The sequence below is a fragment of the Bactrocera neohumeralis genome, unplaced genomic scaffold (assembly GCF_024586455.1).
Source record: "Bactrocera neohumeralis isolate Rockhampton unplaced genomic scaffold, APGP_CSIRO_Bneo_wtdbg2-racon-allhic-juicebox.fasta_v2 cluster09, whole genome shotgun sequence".
Taxonomy (NCBI): Eukaryota; Metazoa; Arthropoda; class Insecta; order Diptera; family Tephritidae; genus Bactrocera; species Bactrocera neohumeralis.
The window spans coordinates 25,908,332-25,928,057 of NW_026089622.1; the positions used below are offsets into that span (position 1 = coordinate 25,908,332).

The window sequence follows — 19,726 nt, forward strand, 5'->3', positions numbered from 1 at the left end:
TTCTGCCATTGTCGTCTAGTGAGCCACGCCTATACAGTGGATATCCATCATTTCAAGTTTGAGTTTCCGAACGAAAAGCACTTGGATAGTGTTTCGTGCATTTATTGTCAGACATACAACCCGAAGTGGGATTGTGGTGTCCGCAAGGTCCATGAACCATATCGGTTTTCGTCATTTGGTATAATACTGTATCTTTCTCTGCATCAGGAATTTCCGCAGAAATGAGTTCATCAGTTTGATCTGGTGTAACCACCATCCACCATCCAAAGAAGAATGTGTGCGTGCGGGTAACTTTTCTTTGCTACTAAACAGAATACATTCAGCATCTAACAGCACCATATATATGTACCATATGTTGCTTCAAGATAAAGTCCATCAAACATCGCTGCTGTTGTTTGAAAAGTTGTGCTGTGACATCGTGACGATCGCTTCCTGATTGACCGCGTTCCATAATTCCTGGGAGTAGTCGTTCATGTGTCTTGGGCTGCCATACGTTGATGGCAAACGGAACGCCGACCGATATTAGCGCGACCTCTTCGTGTCTTCGTAAGAAATTTCAATCCGTAATTGATCACTTTATGTGAAAAATAACGTTTTCACTGAATAATTTTCAATAATTTTTCTTTTGAATAGCCGGAATAAAAAAAGCATGCGACCGAAATTGAATGATTCAAATATTTGACAAATAAAAATATTGAAAAACAAAACAAACAAAAATTGAAAAAAAAAATTGTATGGAAAAATGTTACTTTTTGGGAATTTTCCAATTTCCAATTTCCCTTAACATTTAGGAGGATGAAAAATAGATGTTGTCCGATTCTCCACCCTAGCCGATATTCACGCTAAGATTCACGAAAATCGGTCGAGCGGTTTCAGAGGAGTTCAATAACGTACACCATGACACGAGAATTTTATATACCTATTAGATATGCTTCGGTATCACATATACATTTTTTCACACTTTAAATGGGACACTCCAAAAATATTAAATTTTTTAAATTTGAATATAAATATTAAGTTAGAAATGGGACATTTATAGCGGCGCGCCATAGTGCTGTTATTTTGTCGAAAAATTTAACTAAAATTGAAGATGTTTGTAGTAGTTTCTTAACTGGTAACATGCAAGTAATAAGATTATCAGCGACTAAAATTGGAAAAATGCCTCGCACTACAATTGAAGAAAGAAAAACTATCATTAATAATTACGAAAATAATCTAATATATAAAATTCTCGTGTCCCGGTGTACGTTATTGAACTCCTCTGAAACCGCTCGACCGATTTTCGTGAATCTTAGCGTGCATATCGGCTAGGGTGGAGAATCGGACAACATCTATTTTTCATCCTCCTAAATGTTAAGGGAAATTGGAAATTGGAAAATTCCCAAAAAGTAACATTTTTCCATAAAAATTTTCAATTTTTGTTTGTTTTGTTTTTCAAAATTTTTGTTTGTCAAATATTTCAATCATTCAATTTCGGTCGCATGCTTTTTTTATTCCGGCTGTTCAAAAGAAAAATTATTGAAAATTATTCAGTGAAAACGTTATGTTTCACATAAAGTTACGAAGCCACGAAGAGGTCGCGCTAATATCGGTCGGCGTTCCGTTTGCCATCAACGTATGGCAGCCCAAGACACATGAACGACTACTCCCAGGAATTATGGAACGAGGTCAATCAGGAAGCGATCGTCACGATGTCACAGCACGACTTTTCAAACAACAGCAGCGATGTTTGATGGACTTTATCTTGAAGCAACATATGGTACATATATATGGTGCTGTTAGATGCTGAATGTATTCTGTTTAGTAGCAAAGAAAAGTTACCCGCACGCACACATTCTTCTTTGGATGGTGGATGGTGGTTACACCAGATCAAACTGATGAACTCATTTCTGCGGAAATTCCTGATGCAGAGAAAGATACAGTATTATACCAAATGATGAAAACCAATATAGTTCATGGACCTTGCGGAAGCGCTTTGTAGGATATTTACTTTTGCAATTCATTAACGTTTTCCGACTGTTGTGCGTCTCGCAGTTAATTTGGAGAGTGTATTTCAACCCAGAGAATACAGTACAGCCAGTGGAAACACCGCCAGCAACAAAATTAACATTGACGAGTTTTTTCTCAACTTTCGTCAGTGACCCGTTTGCAAGAACCTTGCTTTATTCGGAAATACCTTGATATTATACCAGGAATGCATCGTCAAAGAAATAGTTGCGCAGAAAGCAATTCCGCAATTCCAACCAGTAGATTTACATCCAGGTGTTTTATCAACTAATTTACATAATCCATCCGATAAACGACGATTGTTTCTACCTTAGGTTGCTATTGATTAATGTACGCGGTTCAACTTTATTTGAGTCATTGCGTACTGTGAATGGTACGGTGTGTGCAAATTTTGGAGAAGTAAGTCAGCAATTACAATTTCTGGAACATGTTAATCACTGGAATGAAAATGAAGTACGCACACTTTTCGCTATAAACATTTAGACAAATCAGCCTTCAAATCCGCGTCTAAAAATTGGAAATGGATCAATTCCGGTGGTTCGATATTAATTCCATCTGTCGTTTATCAATTCACGAAAGATGAACTCATCGCGAATGTTCGGACATTGGCAAAATTATCGTAAGTACGATTCCTTAAGTGCACGCGCAATGTTAGCTGCCAAAAATACCGATGTTGTTGACTTAAACTGGAAGATTTAAAGTCAAATTCCGGGAGACTTGCGCTCATACAAATCGATCGATCGTCTTGACAATGAGACGAAGCCGCGAATTATCAAGTCGAATTTCTAAGTGCTTTGGAGAGGCTTGGTATGACACCGCATTATTTGCGTCTCAAAGTTGGATCTGTCGTTATTATGTTTCGCAATCTTCAAGCACCGAAACTGTGCAATGCAACCCGACTGATTGTAACGTAGCATCTTATAGAATGGGGCAGAATGCTTGACTCTACGAATTCCTCTGAGCTCCAACGATTTGCCATTTCAATTCAAAAAGTTCTGCAATTTTCCATATCAGTTCCAACGCATTCCGTTTCAAGTGCAAATTGCATTTGAGATGAGAATCAATAGGACACAAGGATAGTCGCTAGAAGTGTGTGGCATAAATTTGGAAATGCTATGTTTTTAACAAGGACGGATATACGTGGCGTGCTCACGAGTTGGAAAACCATCTGCTTGGTAGACTTACGCACCGAAACAGAAACCAAAAAATATTGTTTATCAAGCTTCGTTAAAATTGAAAATATTTGGAATAATCGAAAATAAAAGATTTTCAACACAATATAAATTCAACTTTCTTTTCATTTCAAAACACATAATTTCAGGCAGGACAACGGCTGCCGGGTAAATCTATAAGGGAAATAAGTGAAATTTTAGGCAAAAAAATTTACTGTATTTAGCATTATTCAGGGCTTTAAAAAACCCGTCCTTTACGTAATAAAGTACCTGACAGAAGTAGAAAACGAAAACTTGACAACCGAAAGGCGTGGTTTTTGGTGCGAATAATCAAAAATAACCTTTATATGTCTGCTGTAGAGTTACAAAAACAGCTAAAAGAAGAAGAGAAAGTTTAAGTAAGTCCAGAAACAGTCCGTAGATTATTTTTCTTTACTGGCAAAGACACCGCTTACGCGATTATAGCCATATTAACAGCAGCGCGTCAGACGTTTCCTCTTGTCGCGCAATTGGATATTCCAAGCGAAGCCAGGTCCTCTTTCTAAAGGAGTGGAGGTCTTCCTCTTCTTTTGCTTTCCCCTCCGGGTACTGCGTCGAATACTTTCAGAGCTGGAGTGTTTTAGTGCATTCGGACAACATGACCTAGCCAGCGTAGCCGCTGTCTTTTAATTCGCTGAACTATGTCAATGTCGTCATATATCTCATACAGCTCATCCTTCCAGCGAATGCGATATTCGCCGTAGCCAACGCGCAAAGGACGATAAATCTTTCGTAGAACCTTTTCCTCGAAAACTCGCAAAGTCCTCTCATCAGTTGTTGTCATCGGCCAAGCCTCTGCACCATATAGCAGGACGGAAATTATGAGCGACCTATAGAGTTTGGTATTTGTTCGTTTAGAGAGGACTTTACTTCTCAATTGCCTGCTCAGTCCGAAGTAGCACCTGTTGGCACGAGTTATCCTGCGTTGGATTTCCAGGTTGACATTGTTGGTAGTGTTTATACTGTTTCCAAAATATACGAATTTATCTACAACTTCAAAATTATGACTGTCAACAGTGACGTGAGAGCCAAGTCGACGACTGTTTGTTTGATAACAGAAGTTATTTCGTATTGCCCTCGTTCACTGTCAGACCCATTTGATTTGCTTCCTTGTCCAGTCTGGAGAAAGCTGAACTAACGGCGCAGGTATTGAGGCCGATGATATCAATATCATCGGCATACGCCAGCAGCTGTACACTTTTATAAAGGATTGTACCTGGTCGTTTAAGTTCTGATGCTCAAATTATTTTCTGAAGGCTCGGAGAGGTCCTTCCCGATCCTGACGGAGCTCTTGGTGTTGCTCAACATCGGTTTACTCAACCGTATTAGTTTTACGGGTGTCATGTGTAGAAGTTCACGCAAGTTGAGAAAGTTCTCTGATCGCCATTCGCTTGGGATTAGTCCGAAACTATTCTTTTACATGTGGTTCAAGGAGCTCACGACTTTCGGTCTTTGACCAAGTATCCTCTGGGTAGCCTAAGAACATTCGTTTGAAAGCGAGCTAAAGTGAGAAGGCGAAGCATCCCATCCACAGGGTGCACTGGGTTTGGGACCTGCCGCGTAAAAAACAGTACCAATGAAAACAGTCCGTAGGTTGCTTGCCAATGACATCATCAAAAACCCAAAAATAAAGAATGGGATTTACTCTGAAATATCTAATAAAGACTTTTCTTTTTGACGTAAGTTAACTTGTTTTTAAAGATTTATTCATGGAGGTTTTGTGAATCGCAGTTATTTTACTTCTTTTCACTGACAAAACCAAAATCAGAATATTTGGATCGGACGGCAAGCGTTTCGTATGGAGAATGTCTGGCAAAGAACTGTATGAGAAAAACATAAAAAAACAGTGAAATTCAAGGGTGGCTCACCTATGATTTGCGGTTGTATGTCGGGCGATGGAGTTGAAAAACTGCATTTTGTAGACGGAGTGCTAGATGGTAAAGGATATATAGATATTTTGAAAGCCAATGTTCATATCAGCGTGAAGAAACTTCTGATCTGTGATTATTTTATGTTTTACTAAGACAACGACCGGAAGCAATAAATCCTGGGATGCTAAAAGTTGGTTGCTCTACAATTGCCAACAAGTACTTTCTACACCTGCTCAATCCCCGACATAAATCCCATAGAGAGCTTCTGGGCATAACGTAAAAAAGGACTGTCTAAAGGGAACATTAAGGCAAAATCAGTGTTGAAGAAAGCCGTGGAAGAAGAATGGAGCCAAATAGAAGTTTCTGTATGCAAAAATCTTGTAGAAAGTATGCCACGTCATCTCCATGAGTTTTTAAGGGGTCGGTAGGGTAATCTGGGCTGTTTTTTTGACATTTTTTTTTATAGAAATTGTTATTCTACAATAAGGCTCTTTTCACATATCATAAGGTTTATCGTGGAGTGTATAAACAAATTTTTTCCGAAGATTTTGATGACATCTGTCGGATAAATAGCTGGGTCAATGAGATGAGTTTTTTCACTGGCGGACACTATTTCTCATGTCTGGATCATCTGAAACACAAAAACCCAATTTATTCTTAAAACATACGTGAATGGTTATCGTGCCTACCAGAATCATGAAATAATGTTGATAAATAAAAAAAGAAATTAATTTTTTTTTTTTTAATTTCTTTCCATGTTTTTTTAAACAAGTTTTGTCATAACATTGTTAATAAATTATAAAAAAACTAATGAATCTGGTAGGGTTTATAGCTAGGCGTTTTGTGAACACTTAAAAAAAATTAAGCGAATTGGTTGAGTTGTTCGACCGGAATCATATCCGCCAGTTTAAAAAGTGTGTTTCGAGAAAAGTTTTATTAAACACAAATTATAATAATAATAATTAGGGCAGGTTCTATTTAGTGTAGTTTTTTTACAGTCTGGATAAAGATTTCTACGTTCCTGAACACAACGCAACAAAAACTGTTTTTGCTCTTCTTCAGCCGTGATAAGTCCATTAAAATCTTGCATTAATTTAACGACTTATTTGTCTTCTAGCTTCCAAAAAAGGAGTATTGTTATCCCAACAAGATACATCTTCCCGAAGAAAACTGTCGTCGATCTGCAGTCGAGTTAGAAATTGTTTGCTTCTTTGAGTCACAAAATCACTCAGCGTCATCATATTTGAAAGAAAGAAAAAACATATTAAATAAGCAAAAACTAAGCCACGAAACTTTGAAAAGAGAAACAAGAAAATACTAGGCTTACTTAACAAATTTTGCGTAATTTCTTTCTTCAATGGAACATAGCGTTTGGCGTAATCTAAACTTTCGTCTCTGTTTGAATTATTAATCATTTTTGTCTTGGTTTTGGAATCAACTTAAATGATGAACAAACTTGGTTATGGATGCCTTGGAACTTGTCGCTTCTACTTTTTCATATTCTTTTAGAGCTTCCAAAAAACACAAGTCTTGGTTAGGTGCTTTAATTCGAGCCATGGTTTGGTATACAAGGTGACAACAAAAAAGCAAACATCTTGTAGAGCATTTTCGTTCTTTACAGTAATTTTCTGTTGCGATTGAAGTAAACATATTTTTATAGAAAAGATCGTTCTCGCCAACCATCGCGCTTGATGCAAAGCTCCGGGGGGTCTGAGTTTTAGTTTATTCTCTGTATCTCCTCCTAATTATATCAAAATCATTCTTAACTGAGAATTATATGATATACTATAGAATTAATCGAAGTGGCCAACTTGATCAATTGTCGAACACTTTTTCCAATTTTTTTTTAAATAAAGGTTGCGATAGATTCATATATTATATGATATACTATAGAATTAATCGAAGTGGCCAACTTGATCAATTGTCGAACACTTTTTCCAATTTTTTTTTAAATAAAGGTTGCGATAGATTCAGGTTGCGCAACCTTGCTCAATATGAATCTACGCAACCTTGTCTGCGAAGATGTTCGAGCAGCAAGCGAAGCGGTGACAATCGGCGATCGTTTGTTCTTTTCTTTCGACACAGCTCGGCTTTTCTACCAACAACACAATGTTGCCATGCTTATGCTGTTGTTGTTTTTGTAGAACAATGTTTCAATTTTTGTTTGGTGACATATTCAGTTAAAAATAAATTCTGTTGGGATTCGAACCTACGTGCTCGTCGTAGCTTTCCAAGCGCTTACCACCAACACCACCATTGACACTTGAATTGCGTTGTCCTAATTATGGTTTTTTATGCATGAAAGAAATATACAATGGATCGCCGATTGTTACCTCTTTCCTTGCTGCTGCTGCGCATATGTATGTTTGTATGCTTGTGCATTATTGAAGTTATGCTTCTTTTTCTTTCGTTTGTCTTTCATTTCTGCGAATTCTCAACTATTTTGCGTATATTTTGGTTGAAATACTCTGCGTTAGCCGTTGAAAAATTAAGGCTATACTTTACAGGATCATTTCTGTAGTTAGTCTTCATTTAAATTTTTTGGAAATGGACCCGCGATGACGAGGTACAGCGTTTTATCTGACAGCGTGAGGTTTATGAACTTCATTTCTAATATTGTGTTGTGGCATATTAGAATTGATGTTTTTTCGAAAATCGCTCGCTTACAACGGATAAAACGACTTCTGAGTGGTGATTTTAATGAATAAATTCCAAGGTTTTACGCAAAAATAATGCGGTCAATAAGTACAGTACGCTTATGTATGCTTGCACATTATTTTTCTTTCGTTTGGCTTTAATTTTTGCGAATCCTCAACTATTTTATGTGACTTTATTTCTTTCGTCTCTCTTCTTTTTGTGCGAATTCTTTGAATTTCTGAACGCGCACATGCGTATACATACATTCATATGATCATGTGCAGATACACAAGATAGGATAGAAAGATGTATGCGTTTTAACATCGTATACTATACTAATAAATATTTTTCGTACTAATAGAAATTAAATTTATCACAGCAATATTATGTATATGTATATTAGGTATATTGCTGTGATACATTTAATTTATATTAGTAAGAAAAGTATTTATTAGTATAGTATTACGATGTTAAAATGCAAAAATTAAAAACTAAGTCCGTCGAGATTCGAACCTGCGTTCACGTCACAATATGCTTACCACCAACACCGCTATTGACACTTTCTTGGCGTTGTCTTAAGTATGGTTTGGTTATGCATGTAAGAAATATACGATGGTTCAAATAATTTTGTTTAAGTATAGAAATATGCTTTTGTAGAACATTTGCTTTCGCAAACATACAGACAAATGTGCAAACGACATAATATATGTATGATTGTTTCGCATTTTGCTTCTACGCCGGTCAAATTTCTATACAAAAATCTACTGAAATGCATGAGAAAATAAAATGGACAACTAGGGCAAATAATTTAAAAAATAATTTATTGATAATTAAATATAAATAAAAAGACATGCAAATTTACTTAAATTTATTAAAAAACTTATTTAAATTTATTAAGAAACTTATTTAAATTTATTGAAAAACTGCAAAGAAAAATAAAAAGATTACTTGGGCCCAGTTTTGTGCGCAATACAAATGCAACGTTTTTTGTTTTTTTTTTTAAGAGATGTGGGGGGGGAAATCTTCTAAAGACACCCTGGCGGGTAGTGTCGGATTCGCTTGATGCGCCTACCGACTAAAACCCCCCACACTGGTTGCCAACCATATGGTTATGAACCTAGAAGATAAATTGCGGGAGAAGGAGGAAGATTCAGTTGCGAGCGGTGGTGGCCCTCAAAAGAATCTGACGCTAATAAGCGAAGCTCGAGGTTTTGGTTAGGTGGGAGCGGAAGGATTTGTCAGGATACATGGCCTTCTGAAACGGTCGGTTTTCTTGCACCTGAGATTGGCAAGACAGTTGATGCTGGGGTTTGCGTGGGATGCAACTGACGCCCGGAGATTTGCAGCGTAAGAAATAGCTGCCGATTGAATGGAAGGGAGATTTGTTTCCACTAGGATCTGTGTGTTTCTAACATACCACGGGAAACTAAGGGCTGATCTGAGTAGAGGCATGTATGTGGATTGAAGCCTGGACAGTTGTCTGGGTGAGGCAGAGCCCCAAATAGGGATGGCGTAGGAGCAGATGCTTCTAATGATGGCATTAAAAGCTCGCTTTTTGGTGCTTTGTGAAACCTTTTTATTGGTGAAAAGGGTTTTAATGCGCCGAAGGCGCCATTGGCTTTACCTCGAACTGCTGAGATTTGTTTCGTCCAGGTTAGCCACCTGTCGAAAACAACACCGAGGTATTTCGCGGAAGGGCTCCATTTGATGGGGAACCTATTTACCAAGATTTTTGGTGGAATGCGTTTCTTCCGTGAAAAGAATATTGCCTCCGATTTGGTTGTGTTGATGTCGAATCTCCACAACCAGTACCAGTCGAGGACGGTGGGGATGAATTTATTGAGGGCGGATGTGCTGAAGTTAATTGTACGGGAGGCGTACAAGAAGGCGACATCATCCGCATATTGTGCTGTGAGGATTTTCTCCTCGGTTGGGATGTCGTAACAATAAATGTTGAACAGCACTGGGGAGAGTTTGGACCCCTGAGGAACTCCCGCCGTGATCGGGTGAGCTTCGGAGAGCTCACCATTCACCCTAGCAGTGATTTGCCGGTCAGACAAGAAGGATTTAACTAAGCCAATGAGGTATTGTGGGAAATTTAGTTTTATAAGCTTGTAAATAAGCCCATCATGCCAGACCCGATCGAATGCTTGTTTACAGTCAAGCAGGAGCATAGGGATGTGTTTTCCTTTGTTGAGGTTGTTAGCGACAAATTCGGAGACCCGCAGAAGGTGGTGTGCGGTGCCGTGTTGCTTTCGAAACCCATGTTGGAAGTCGGGAAGAATTTTCTTTTCCGAAACAAATTTCTCCAGTCGGGAAAGAATTATGCTTTCGGCTACTTTGCTGAGGGTGCAGAGTAGGCTGATGGGGCGATGGTTTGCCGGATCGCTTAGAGGTTTTCCCTGTTTGGGAAGAAAGACGACTGTGGCGGCTTTCCAGGCCGGGCGAAAATATTGGAAGCGCATCATCGCGTTTATGATGTTGTTTAGGGCAACAAGGTGTTTCCGCGGTAAGATTTTCAAGACGCCGTTACCGATACTGTCGTGGCCTGGAGCTTTCCGGTTTTTGAGGGAGCGGATAGCCTCGGAGACTTCTTTGGGGGAGGTGGGCTGAAACTCGACCGTCTGGAAGGTTGTGCTCCGGACAGTTGCTGACACTTCTTCGTGAAAAGAAGAGAATTTTTGGAGGCTTGGAAAGGGGGAGCATTGGTTTTTAGGGATTGAGCAAAGACGTTGGCTTTGTCCTTGTCTTGTGGATAAGAGATCCCGTCTTTAATTAGGGCGGGAAGGTGAAGTTTACGATTTCTTAAGGATCTGATTACCTTCCAGCAACTTTTAGGGTGCTGTTCGGCTTCAGCGATGTAGGAGTTGAAGTCTTCCGAACTTCTTTGGAGGAGGAGAACCTTTAATTCCCTTTGAGTGGAATTTAAAGTTTGGCGTAGCGGGGGGAGTCTGTGCTTTTGCCAGAGTTTGCGGATTTTGTTTTTCCTGGCGATGAGTGCTCGGATACGTAGGGGAAGATTATTTGGGTTTGTGGTAGCTTCTATTGAGGAGGTGGCTGAGGTTATTGAGCTTTGGATTTCCTCCGTTAGACTTGCGACCGCCTTATCAAGATCAGCTATGGAGTTGATTTGGGTGCAAGTGAAAGCGGAAGTTTCCAACAAGAATTTCAGGTGGAGGAAATCGGTTTTGGTTTTTAACCGAGGGGAAAGTTGAGGGCGATTCGCGAGCTCCAGGTAGACCGGGGAGTGGTCTGAACTGAGCTCCGGGAGAGTCCAGGGATCTCTGTTGAGGGTCACGTTTTTTGTGAGGAATAAGTCCAGGGTGCTTGCTTGGAACCTGGGATTTGTAGGGTGGTAGGTCGGTTCGGAGGGAGCTTCGATGTTGTGTTGGAGAAACATTCTCCAAAGGGTTAATCCATTAGTATTATTCATAGAACGATTCCAAATCCTATATTTAGAATTGAAATCGCCTGCGATAATGGTAGGGGTGGAGGAGTTGAAGAGGGATGAAATGTTGAGAGGGCTTTTGTCAGGAGGGATATAGAGAGTGATGATCCTGTGCCTGTGTGAATTGAGAAATACATCAATTCCTACAGCCTCGAGTGTTGAGGGGCCAGTGTTGGCAGCTAGGTGGTGGATAGAGTTCTTCACACAGATGGCGACACCGCCCCCTTTGGAATCTGGGCGGTCGTTTCTGTAGATTGTGAAGTTCGGGATATAAAGGGATTTTTTGGAGTTTCGGTGATGCAAACGACATCAATGGATTTGTCTTCTATTAGCTGGATCAGTTCGATCCTTTTGGAAGTGCAAAGCCCGTTGGCGTTCCAGTTTAGGATTATCAGGCCACGGTTAGTTCCTGAAGACGGTGGACAGGAAGTCCCGAAAAAGCTTCTCTAAGTGAGCAATATTTGGGACAGGATTGGGCGTTGTGTTTTTGGTTGCGTTTTTGGCAACCTCTGCGTATGAGCGAGTGGGCCCTTGTGCTCGTGGTTGGGGTTGAGATGGTGGTGTGGTCTGTGCCGCGGGGCGGGTAGCTCTTTGTGGGAGAGCCTTGGTAGTCTTTTGGGCCTTTTTTGGAGGTCCGGGTTGGTGTTTTTGGGGGGCTTTAGGGCAACCCCGATAGGTGGCGCGATGAGGGCCCTTGCAGTGAATGCAGGTGGGCTTCGCGATTTTCTGCTCTTTGAGAGCGCAGGATGCCGTGGCATAGGAGCGACCGCAGAAGGCGCAGGCCCATGGAGCGTGGCAGTAGTTTGCCGTGTGGGCGAAATTCAGACATCGGAGGCATTGCGGTATGACTTTGGATTTCCGCTTTGCCTCTACTCTGACGCTGAGGCCAGCGATTGCTTTCAGGTCAAAAATCGCCTTCGCTGAGGAGTGCGAAGGGTCAAGGTTGACCGTAATCAGGGGCCATATTTTTGTGCCCCTTCGCATGCGGTGAATGCTCTTCACCGCAGCATTTTTCATCCTCAATTCATTGAGGATGGTTTCGTCATCGAGGCATTCGAGGACGCCTCTGATCACGACAATCAGGTCCTTGTCTTGATGGAGCTGATTTGTGGTATATGGGATTTCGTGCCTTTCCAGGGCAGAAGTAAGTTCCCGAAATCCGTCAACGGTTTCGGGGTAGACGATGATGGCTTCAGATACCACTTTAGCCGATCTGATTTTTATGTCTGCTTTGCGCAGACCGGAGCTCACCTTCTCCCACGATTCCTTCTTGAGGATTCGAATGGGAGGAGGGTTTTTCTCCTTAGGGGGGGTTAGATCCTCACTTTCATCGGAGGAGGATGAAGAGAGGAAATCGTCAATTACGACGGTTTCAGGGGGGGATGTGGTGCGGCGCCGCTTTGGGATTTCCCGTTTGGGTTCTTCCCGTTTGGGATTTTCCCGTTTGGGTTTCTTCCGGCGGCGAACTTCGATGAATACGGTGTCATCGGGCGGATCGATGCTCATTTGAGCGTTTTCAGGAGAGGGAGAGGTGGTAGTGTCGTTGGTATTTTCGTTGTTGTTGGAGTTGGAATTGTCGTTGGGATTGGAGTTGTTGGTGATGGAGGAGTTACGATTTTTGAGTATATGCTCTACTCTGAGCAGATACTCGCGGAGGTCCTTAACGAGGGCGGCAAGCTCGACCTCGCTAAGAGACGCAGGGTTTGGGAAATTCATTGCTGAGTTGTCACAACTAGCGATGTTATTCCCTTTCACTATGTTTTTTGTTTTAGTGTCAATTTTCACTGTGCACTGCACTAAACACTGCACTGTAATATTCACTGCACTGTGATGTTCACTGCACTGTTTTAGATAGATTGTTTGTAGCTAAGCAGGCATACGGCCTTGCTAAGCTTGTATGTTTGGGTTTGTTTGCGCTACCTGCGACCGTTTACGTTGCTGTCTGCTGTAAGACTGACAAATGCAACGCCAATACGCAAAGAATTTCAACCAAAATATACGCAAAATAGTTGAGAATTGGCAGAAATGAAAAACAAACGAAAGAAAAAGAAGCATAAGCAAGAAGCACGTAGGTTCGAATCCCAACAGAATTTATTTTTAGTTGAATATGTCACCAACCAAAAATTGAAACATTGTTCTACAAAAACAGCAACAGCATAAGCATGGCAACATTGTGTTGGTAGAAAAGCCGAGCTGTGCCGAAAGAAACGAACAAACGATCGTCGATTGTCACCGCTTCGCTTGCTGCTCGAACATCTTCGCAGACAAGGTTGCGTTAGATTCATATTGAGCAAGAACGCGTTAGATTTATATTTAGCAAGATTGCGCAACCTGAATCTCTCGCAACCTTTTCCGAACTCGTATAAGAAGTATAACTTCAACAAAATCATTTAAAACAAACTCTTATACATTTTATTATTGTGGCAATAGTGCCACATGAAAGTGCAAGTAACTGTACTAAACTATATTTGAACTTAGTTCTGATTGAACTTTATTTTGAACATACTATAATGGCAAACCCTCAAGAACAGCAGTATCTCTCGTTACCGAATTAATAATTAAGGAAGCAGCGAGTATCCACCCATACTTTGACAATGGGAAAAATGACCTCACATCATTTTTGCGAGAAGTCGACACAGCAATATATCTTTTTGAAATGAACAACGCATGATACATGTTTAAATAATAATAAGACAATGACACCGCCAAACTTTGAATAAGTTTTTTATATACACGTTCATACGCATATGTTAACATGTAAATTAAATAAAAATATATTTTTGGTTTTATGACCGGACCCGGACACTACAAAATGAAGACTGAATTTATAATTTTATTAATTTATAATTTTAAATTATAAATTCTTTATTCTTTAGCTTAAACATTTTGGTTACTCAGCCAAAGGCGCGAGCGTAGGCTATTGCTTGCAGTAAGTGCAATATGCAAGATCAGAAGTTTAGCGCCAATAGTTATTATACGATTTTTGATTGTTAATTTTTCCATAAATTTCATTTCCACATAATAGAATTGTTTTGCAATCGTTTTTTTCGGCAAATATTCTCATGCCCTCACAAAAGTCACCAACCTCATGTTTCTCATTATAGTGAGGGTTACCTTATTCTGGCGAAAATTCAAATGCTCTAATGCTCACTATTATCACAAATATCTGTGACGTGTGAAAGCAGCCATCATAATACAAAACATCTGTGTTTGTTTTGTTTTGCATATTTGACATTTTTTAAAATATTGAGAATTGAGTGTTATTAGCATGGAGGAACTATTATTTGTATATGCGGCAATTGTTGAGGAGGGGAAATCGGGGGGTAGGAGGAAAATTTTGAAGGGTTTACGAGACAAAAGCGATCCTTTCACTATGCAAGACACAACAATTATAAATACATTTCGATTCCCAAAATCGCTATGTAAAGTACTTATAGGTGAATTGGTGCCGCATGATGTGCAGAAGTCGAGTATATCTTTTGATCTGCGTTTCCTGGCGTGTTTGTATTTTTACGGGCATGGCTATTACCAAAAATTCGTTGGTAATAGTTGTATGCTCTCTATGAGCCAGTCCTCTGTGTCTAGAACTCTGCACTTTATTTCGAAATTAATTATGGATGTTAAGGGCAGTGAAATTTATTTCCCTTCAAGCGCGCAGGATGTTTCAGATACAAAGAAGGGGTAAGATAAATAAATAAAAATAAATATAAATAAATAAATAAATTTTCTCTTAAAGATTTTACACGAAATTTGGGATCAAGGGCACAATCGGCGCAATCGATTGTACCCATATTGGGATTGTTTCACCCTCAAGCACTGACGAATACATATCTTTATTATCCATTTGTTTTTTTGTTTGTTTATTTTTATTAAAACAGCTGTTTGACAGCAAAAAGCTTTTTACCTCACGTGGTGACTTTTTTAAGCTTTTTTCTTATGAGGTTTGAGCAAGAATAGCCTCACAAAATATGCCTCACAAGAAATCTCTCAAATTTTTCCTCTCAACTCAGTTGAGAGGTTTTTTCAGAATAGGGCTGTAACAGCCCTATTCTCATGCCCTCACAAAAGTCACCAACCTCACTACAGTGATGTTTCTCACTATAGTGAGGGTTACCTTATTCTGGCGAAAATTCAAAAGCTCAAATGCTCACTATTCTCACAAATATCTGTGACGTGTGAAAGCAGCCATCATAATACAAAACATCTGTGTTTGTTTTGTTTTGCATATTTGACATTTTTTAAAATATTGAGAATTGAGTGTTATTAGCATGGAGGAACTATTATTTGTATATGCGGCAATTGTTGAGGAGGAGGAATCGGGGGGTAGGAGAAAAATTTTAAAGGGTTTGCGAGACAAAAGCGATCCCTTTACTATGCAAGACACTGCATTTATTAACACATTTCGAGTCCCAAAATCGCTATGTAAATTGCTGATAAGTGAATTGGTGCCGCATGATGTGCAGAAGTCAAATATTCCATTTGATCTGCGTTTCCTGACGAGCTTATATTTTTACGGGCATGGCTCTTATCAAAAATGCGTTGGTAATAATTATATGCTCTCTATGAGCCAATCCTCAGTGTCAAGAGCTCTGCACTTTATTTCAAAACTGATTGTGGATGTTAAGGGAAGTGAAATTTATTTCCCTTCAAGCGCGCAGGATGTGTCAGATGCAAAGAAGGGGTAAGATAAATAAATAAAAATAAATATAAATAAATAAATAAATTTTTTCTTAAAGATTTTACACGAAATTTGGGATCAAGGGCAGAATCGGCGCAAACGATTGTACCCATATTGGGATTGTTTCACCCTCAAGCACAGACGCCACTACTCCTCTCTCACTTTTTATGAACCGGAAAGGATTTTACAGCCTTAATGTAGAAGCAGTACGTAATGTTCTATATTATACAAACTATTTACCAATCTTTCTATTAATACATATGTGCTACAGTAAGAGAACGTTACATTATGTCTTTATAACATACATATGTATGTATATATTTCCAGTGGCGTTATGTACTATAAATATATATATATATAAATATATATACATATATGTTAGTTACTGTCTGTCTCTGTACATTTTACTTCCTCTAAGAATGAATAAAAATACATCTACATATGTTTAAATAATTCATTTTATTTAATTTAATTTTTTTTTTATTTTTTTACATTTTTATTATTATTTATCCAATTTTTGGGACAACTTAGCCATAACCTCAGACAGCGAAGTTAGTGCCTGTGTCATTTGAGCCAGCACCCCTGCCATCTGCACATTTTGCTCTACAATTTTCCTTTGTAGAGCAATGGCCTCCTCCTCTCGCTTTTCTCTGTCCTCCATTTTTTTAGCACTGTTCCAAGCATCTTCGCTGCAGTCAATTTTTCTGGATGGATATAAGAAGACGATGGCATAGGGGAAGATAATGTGGGAGGAGATAAGGAAGAAGATGGAGGTGATGGTGAAGAAGAAAAATGAGGTGATGGCGAGGAAAAATTTATTGATAAAGTAGGAAAAGCTGGAGCAGGCGATGTGACTGCTAGTGAAGATGCTGGAACAGGCGATGCGACTGTTGGTGTTGGCGCTGGAGCAGGCGATGCGACTGCTAGTGAGGAAGCTGGAGCTTGTGTATTTATATACAACGGCAAAACCTGTAAGTATAAAACGGACCAATTATTGCCTCATGTAATAAAAAAATATATAGTCCGACAAATATTAAATTAAAATATTACCTGATGACCCAAAGTCGCAACACCCGGCAATCCATCCACCGCTGCTGCCCCAAATGTTGTTATGGCTTGCTCCTCGAATGGAGTCATTCCACTTATCGGAGGGCCTCCACCAGTCGCTTGCGCATGGGTCTTCAGTTTGCGCGCTCGCGATCGCAACTGGTGTTTCCAATGCATTAATGACTACGGAAATATATGTATGTATTTTAATAATGTGACACAAACACAAGCATTTATTATCTTACCTCCTTCCACTTGGCTGCCGACCGACTTGGGCCTCTTAAGGCATTTAAATTATCTGCTAACTCCGACCAAAGTATTTGCAGCCCTTGAGGGTTGGTCGGAGTTAGCTTCCCCCGTTGCAACTCAGGATGCTGCTTGCAAAACATTACGTAATGTTGCAGCTGCTCCTGAGTTGTCCTCTCCGTTTTTGCACGCCTAGGAATATAGGAAATTATTGTATATATATATATATTTTAAAATTTGGAAAATTACTTACATATGCTGATTATTCATTTGTGTGTCCATTTTTGTTTGCTTATTTTTATTAAAACAGCTGTTTGACAGCAAAAAGCTTTTTACCTCACGTGGTGACTTTTTAAAGCTTTTTTCTTATGAGGTTTGAGCAAGAATAGCCTCACAACATATGCCTCACAAGAAATCTCTCAAATGTTTCCTCTCAACTCAGTTGAGAGGTTTTTTCAGAATAGGGCTGTAAATATCTGATTGTGCATCTTGTTGTGAAAATGGAAGGTACATTACTTTTGTTATTATTGTTAAACGAAGATGAAAATTGTGAGAATAGGAATCGCGCGCCGCATTTAAAATGTTTACGCGACGATGGCACTCCATTTTCTTTGAGCGAGAATACCTTTGTGCAAATTCGGTAACAACGTCAACTTGCCCATGAGTCAGTCGTCCCTTTCGAGAAGTGTGCGGACTGTAGCAAAACTTATTGTGAAGGTGAAGGGAGGAGAAATAAAGTTTCCTAGTTTAAAAGAGGAAGAAACTTTTATAAAAATAGGGCAAGTATTATTGTAATACAAATAATAATATACTAATTTAAGGTAATTTATTTGATATATATTACAGATTTTTTATAAAATTTGGAATAAAGAGCACCATACGAGTAATTGACTGCACGAATATTGCTATCAATATAATTTGAATAGAAATCAGCTGTTTCTATTTACATTATTTTGTTCACCACACGTGTGGGGAAAAGCTTTGCGAATTGAATCTTTTACTTTTATCAACATTGGCACAGAATACCAAAATATTTCTTGCTTGATAAATATTTGAGTTAATTTTTAAATATTTTATTAATTTGTCAAGTGCACAGAGTAGGGGTGTTATTATATAAATTATGTTTTCACTATTGGAAGCAATTTTAATTTCAGCATACTCTAAAGCTCCGTCTACGTTTATAAATAGTATGTTTTCATTTCTTAAAATTTCTTTTGTAATTTCAATTTCTTTGTCTGATAAAATATAGGAATGTATTATATTCGATTTTGCCCAATGGATGACATAAACTATGTTAATTAGTTCTTCTTTTATTATTTCTAATTTATATTTAATTTGAAATATTAAATCATTTACAACTTCTTTTTCTTCCATTACCAATTTGGATATTTTATTGGTATTTTGTATTATTTCATTAGTTTTTTTCGTTTCTTAGTTTATTTATTACAACTTGCTTATTGCTATTTTCTAAAATATTATTCATCCTTTCTATCAAAATATTGTTATCGCTATGGTCAGGATTTCCTGCAATCCATTTCTCAGGTGATCCTTGAAATCGAATGATTTTTTTTAATGTCTTTGTTTAGTCCGACTCTATTTAAATAATGTTTTGCCTGACTGAGAAGGAATGAAAGTATGGGTTTAAGGGGATGGTTCGGTATTCGTCCGTTAACTGTCGTCTCTATATGTCGAATGTTGTCATAGTCCTGCAGTTGAATTACATGTATAATTTTGAACGATTCAGTTTCTAATTTTGTCAGTCCTGAATCTATTGTTATTAGTTGGGGGGGCGAGTAGTTTAGGATCTGAACATTGGCAGTTATTATTGTTAACATAGATGATGTCAATAATTTCATTTTATTTTATTTATTTTTTTATTATCGTTTTATAAAACTTTTGTGAACCATTCTGCCTGATTCTGTTATAACTGTTGATGATTTGTTTTCCTTAACTATTTCTTTTTTGTAGCAAGGAGTCAATTTTGTGCCACATATTTTGTTAATTTTTATATAAACTTTCTGTCCTGGTGAGTAGTCTTTGAAAGTCGGTCTGGTACGAAATTTAAAGTCCTGTTCTTGTTTGAGCTTCAGGCTTTGTGTGTTCTTTAGTCTGGCTTTCTCATACTGTTCGGGGTTCATGTTAACTTTGCGTCTGAAAAAGTTTTCTAGTGGCTTTTGTCCAGTTGTGCAGCATCTTAAAATTTCTGCAAGAGTTGAGTGAAACCGTTCAATTTGTCCATTCGCTTTGCTTTTGTGTGGAGGTGTTCTGTAGACTCAAAAGTAGTGAAAAAAGTGGTGAGCTCGCCATAGGCCGCGTGAAGATTCTAAATTATTTATGTAAAAATATAGCAGAACTGCCTTAATTATTCCTTTCGTCAGCTGATGCAGGGTTCCATTTTTTGATTCCAACTTTAAAAAATTTCTAAACATTTCAAACAAAACTTTTTAATATTAAAATTATTATTTTTCATACATATTTACATAAAATTTATTATAATTAAATATATTAACGCTAACATTGTGTAAATAATAATACATTTAATTTAAAAAAATAATTAATATATGATTTATTAAAGAAAAAC

General features: G+C 38.5%; 2 protein-coding genes and 1 pseudogene across 2 annotated transcripts in view; 1 reads left to right on the forward strand and 2 right to left on the reverse strand.

The window, feature by feature from the left end:
* Nucleotides 1–19,726, reverse strand: part of LOC126764111 (uncharacterized) — a 340,586-nt gene that overhangs the window by 284,541 nt on the left and 36,319 nt on the right. The gene's annotated exons all lie outside the window — the stretch shown is intronic.
* LOC126764779 (small nucleolar RNA U3) lies at nt 7,580–7,782 on the forward strand (annotated as a pseudogene).
* Nucleotides 16,342–17,717, reverse strand: LOC126764148 (sterile alpha motif domain-containing protein 1-like). Its single transcript, XM_050481947.1, has 4 exons — nt 17,399–17,717; nt 17,145–17,337; nt 16,903–17,082; nt 16,342–16,821 (listed from the first exon to the last, which is right to left on the reverse strand). Exons 1-4 carry the CDS (start codon nt 17,425–17,427, stop codon nt 16,456–16,458), a joined length of 768 nt encoding a protein of 255 aa, XP_050337904.1. The 5' UTR covers nt 17,428–17,717; the 3' UTR covers nt 16,342–16,455.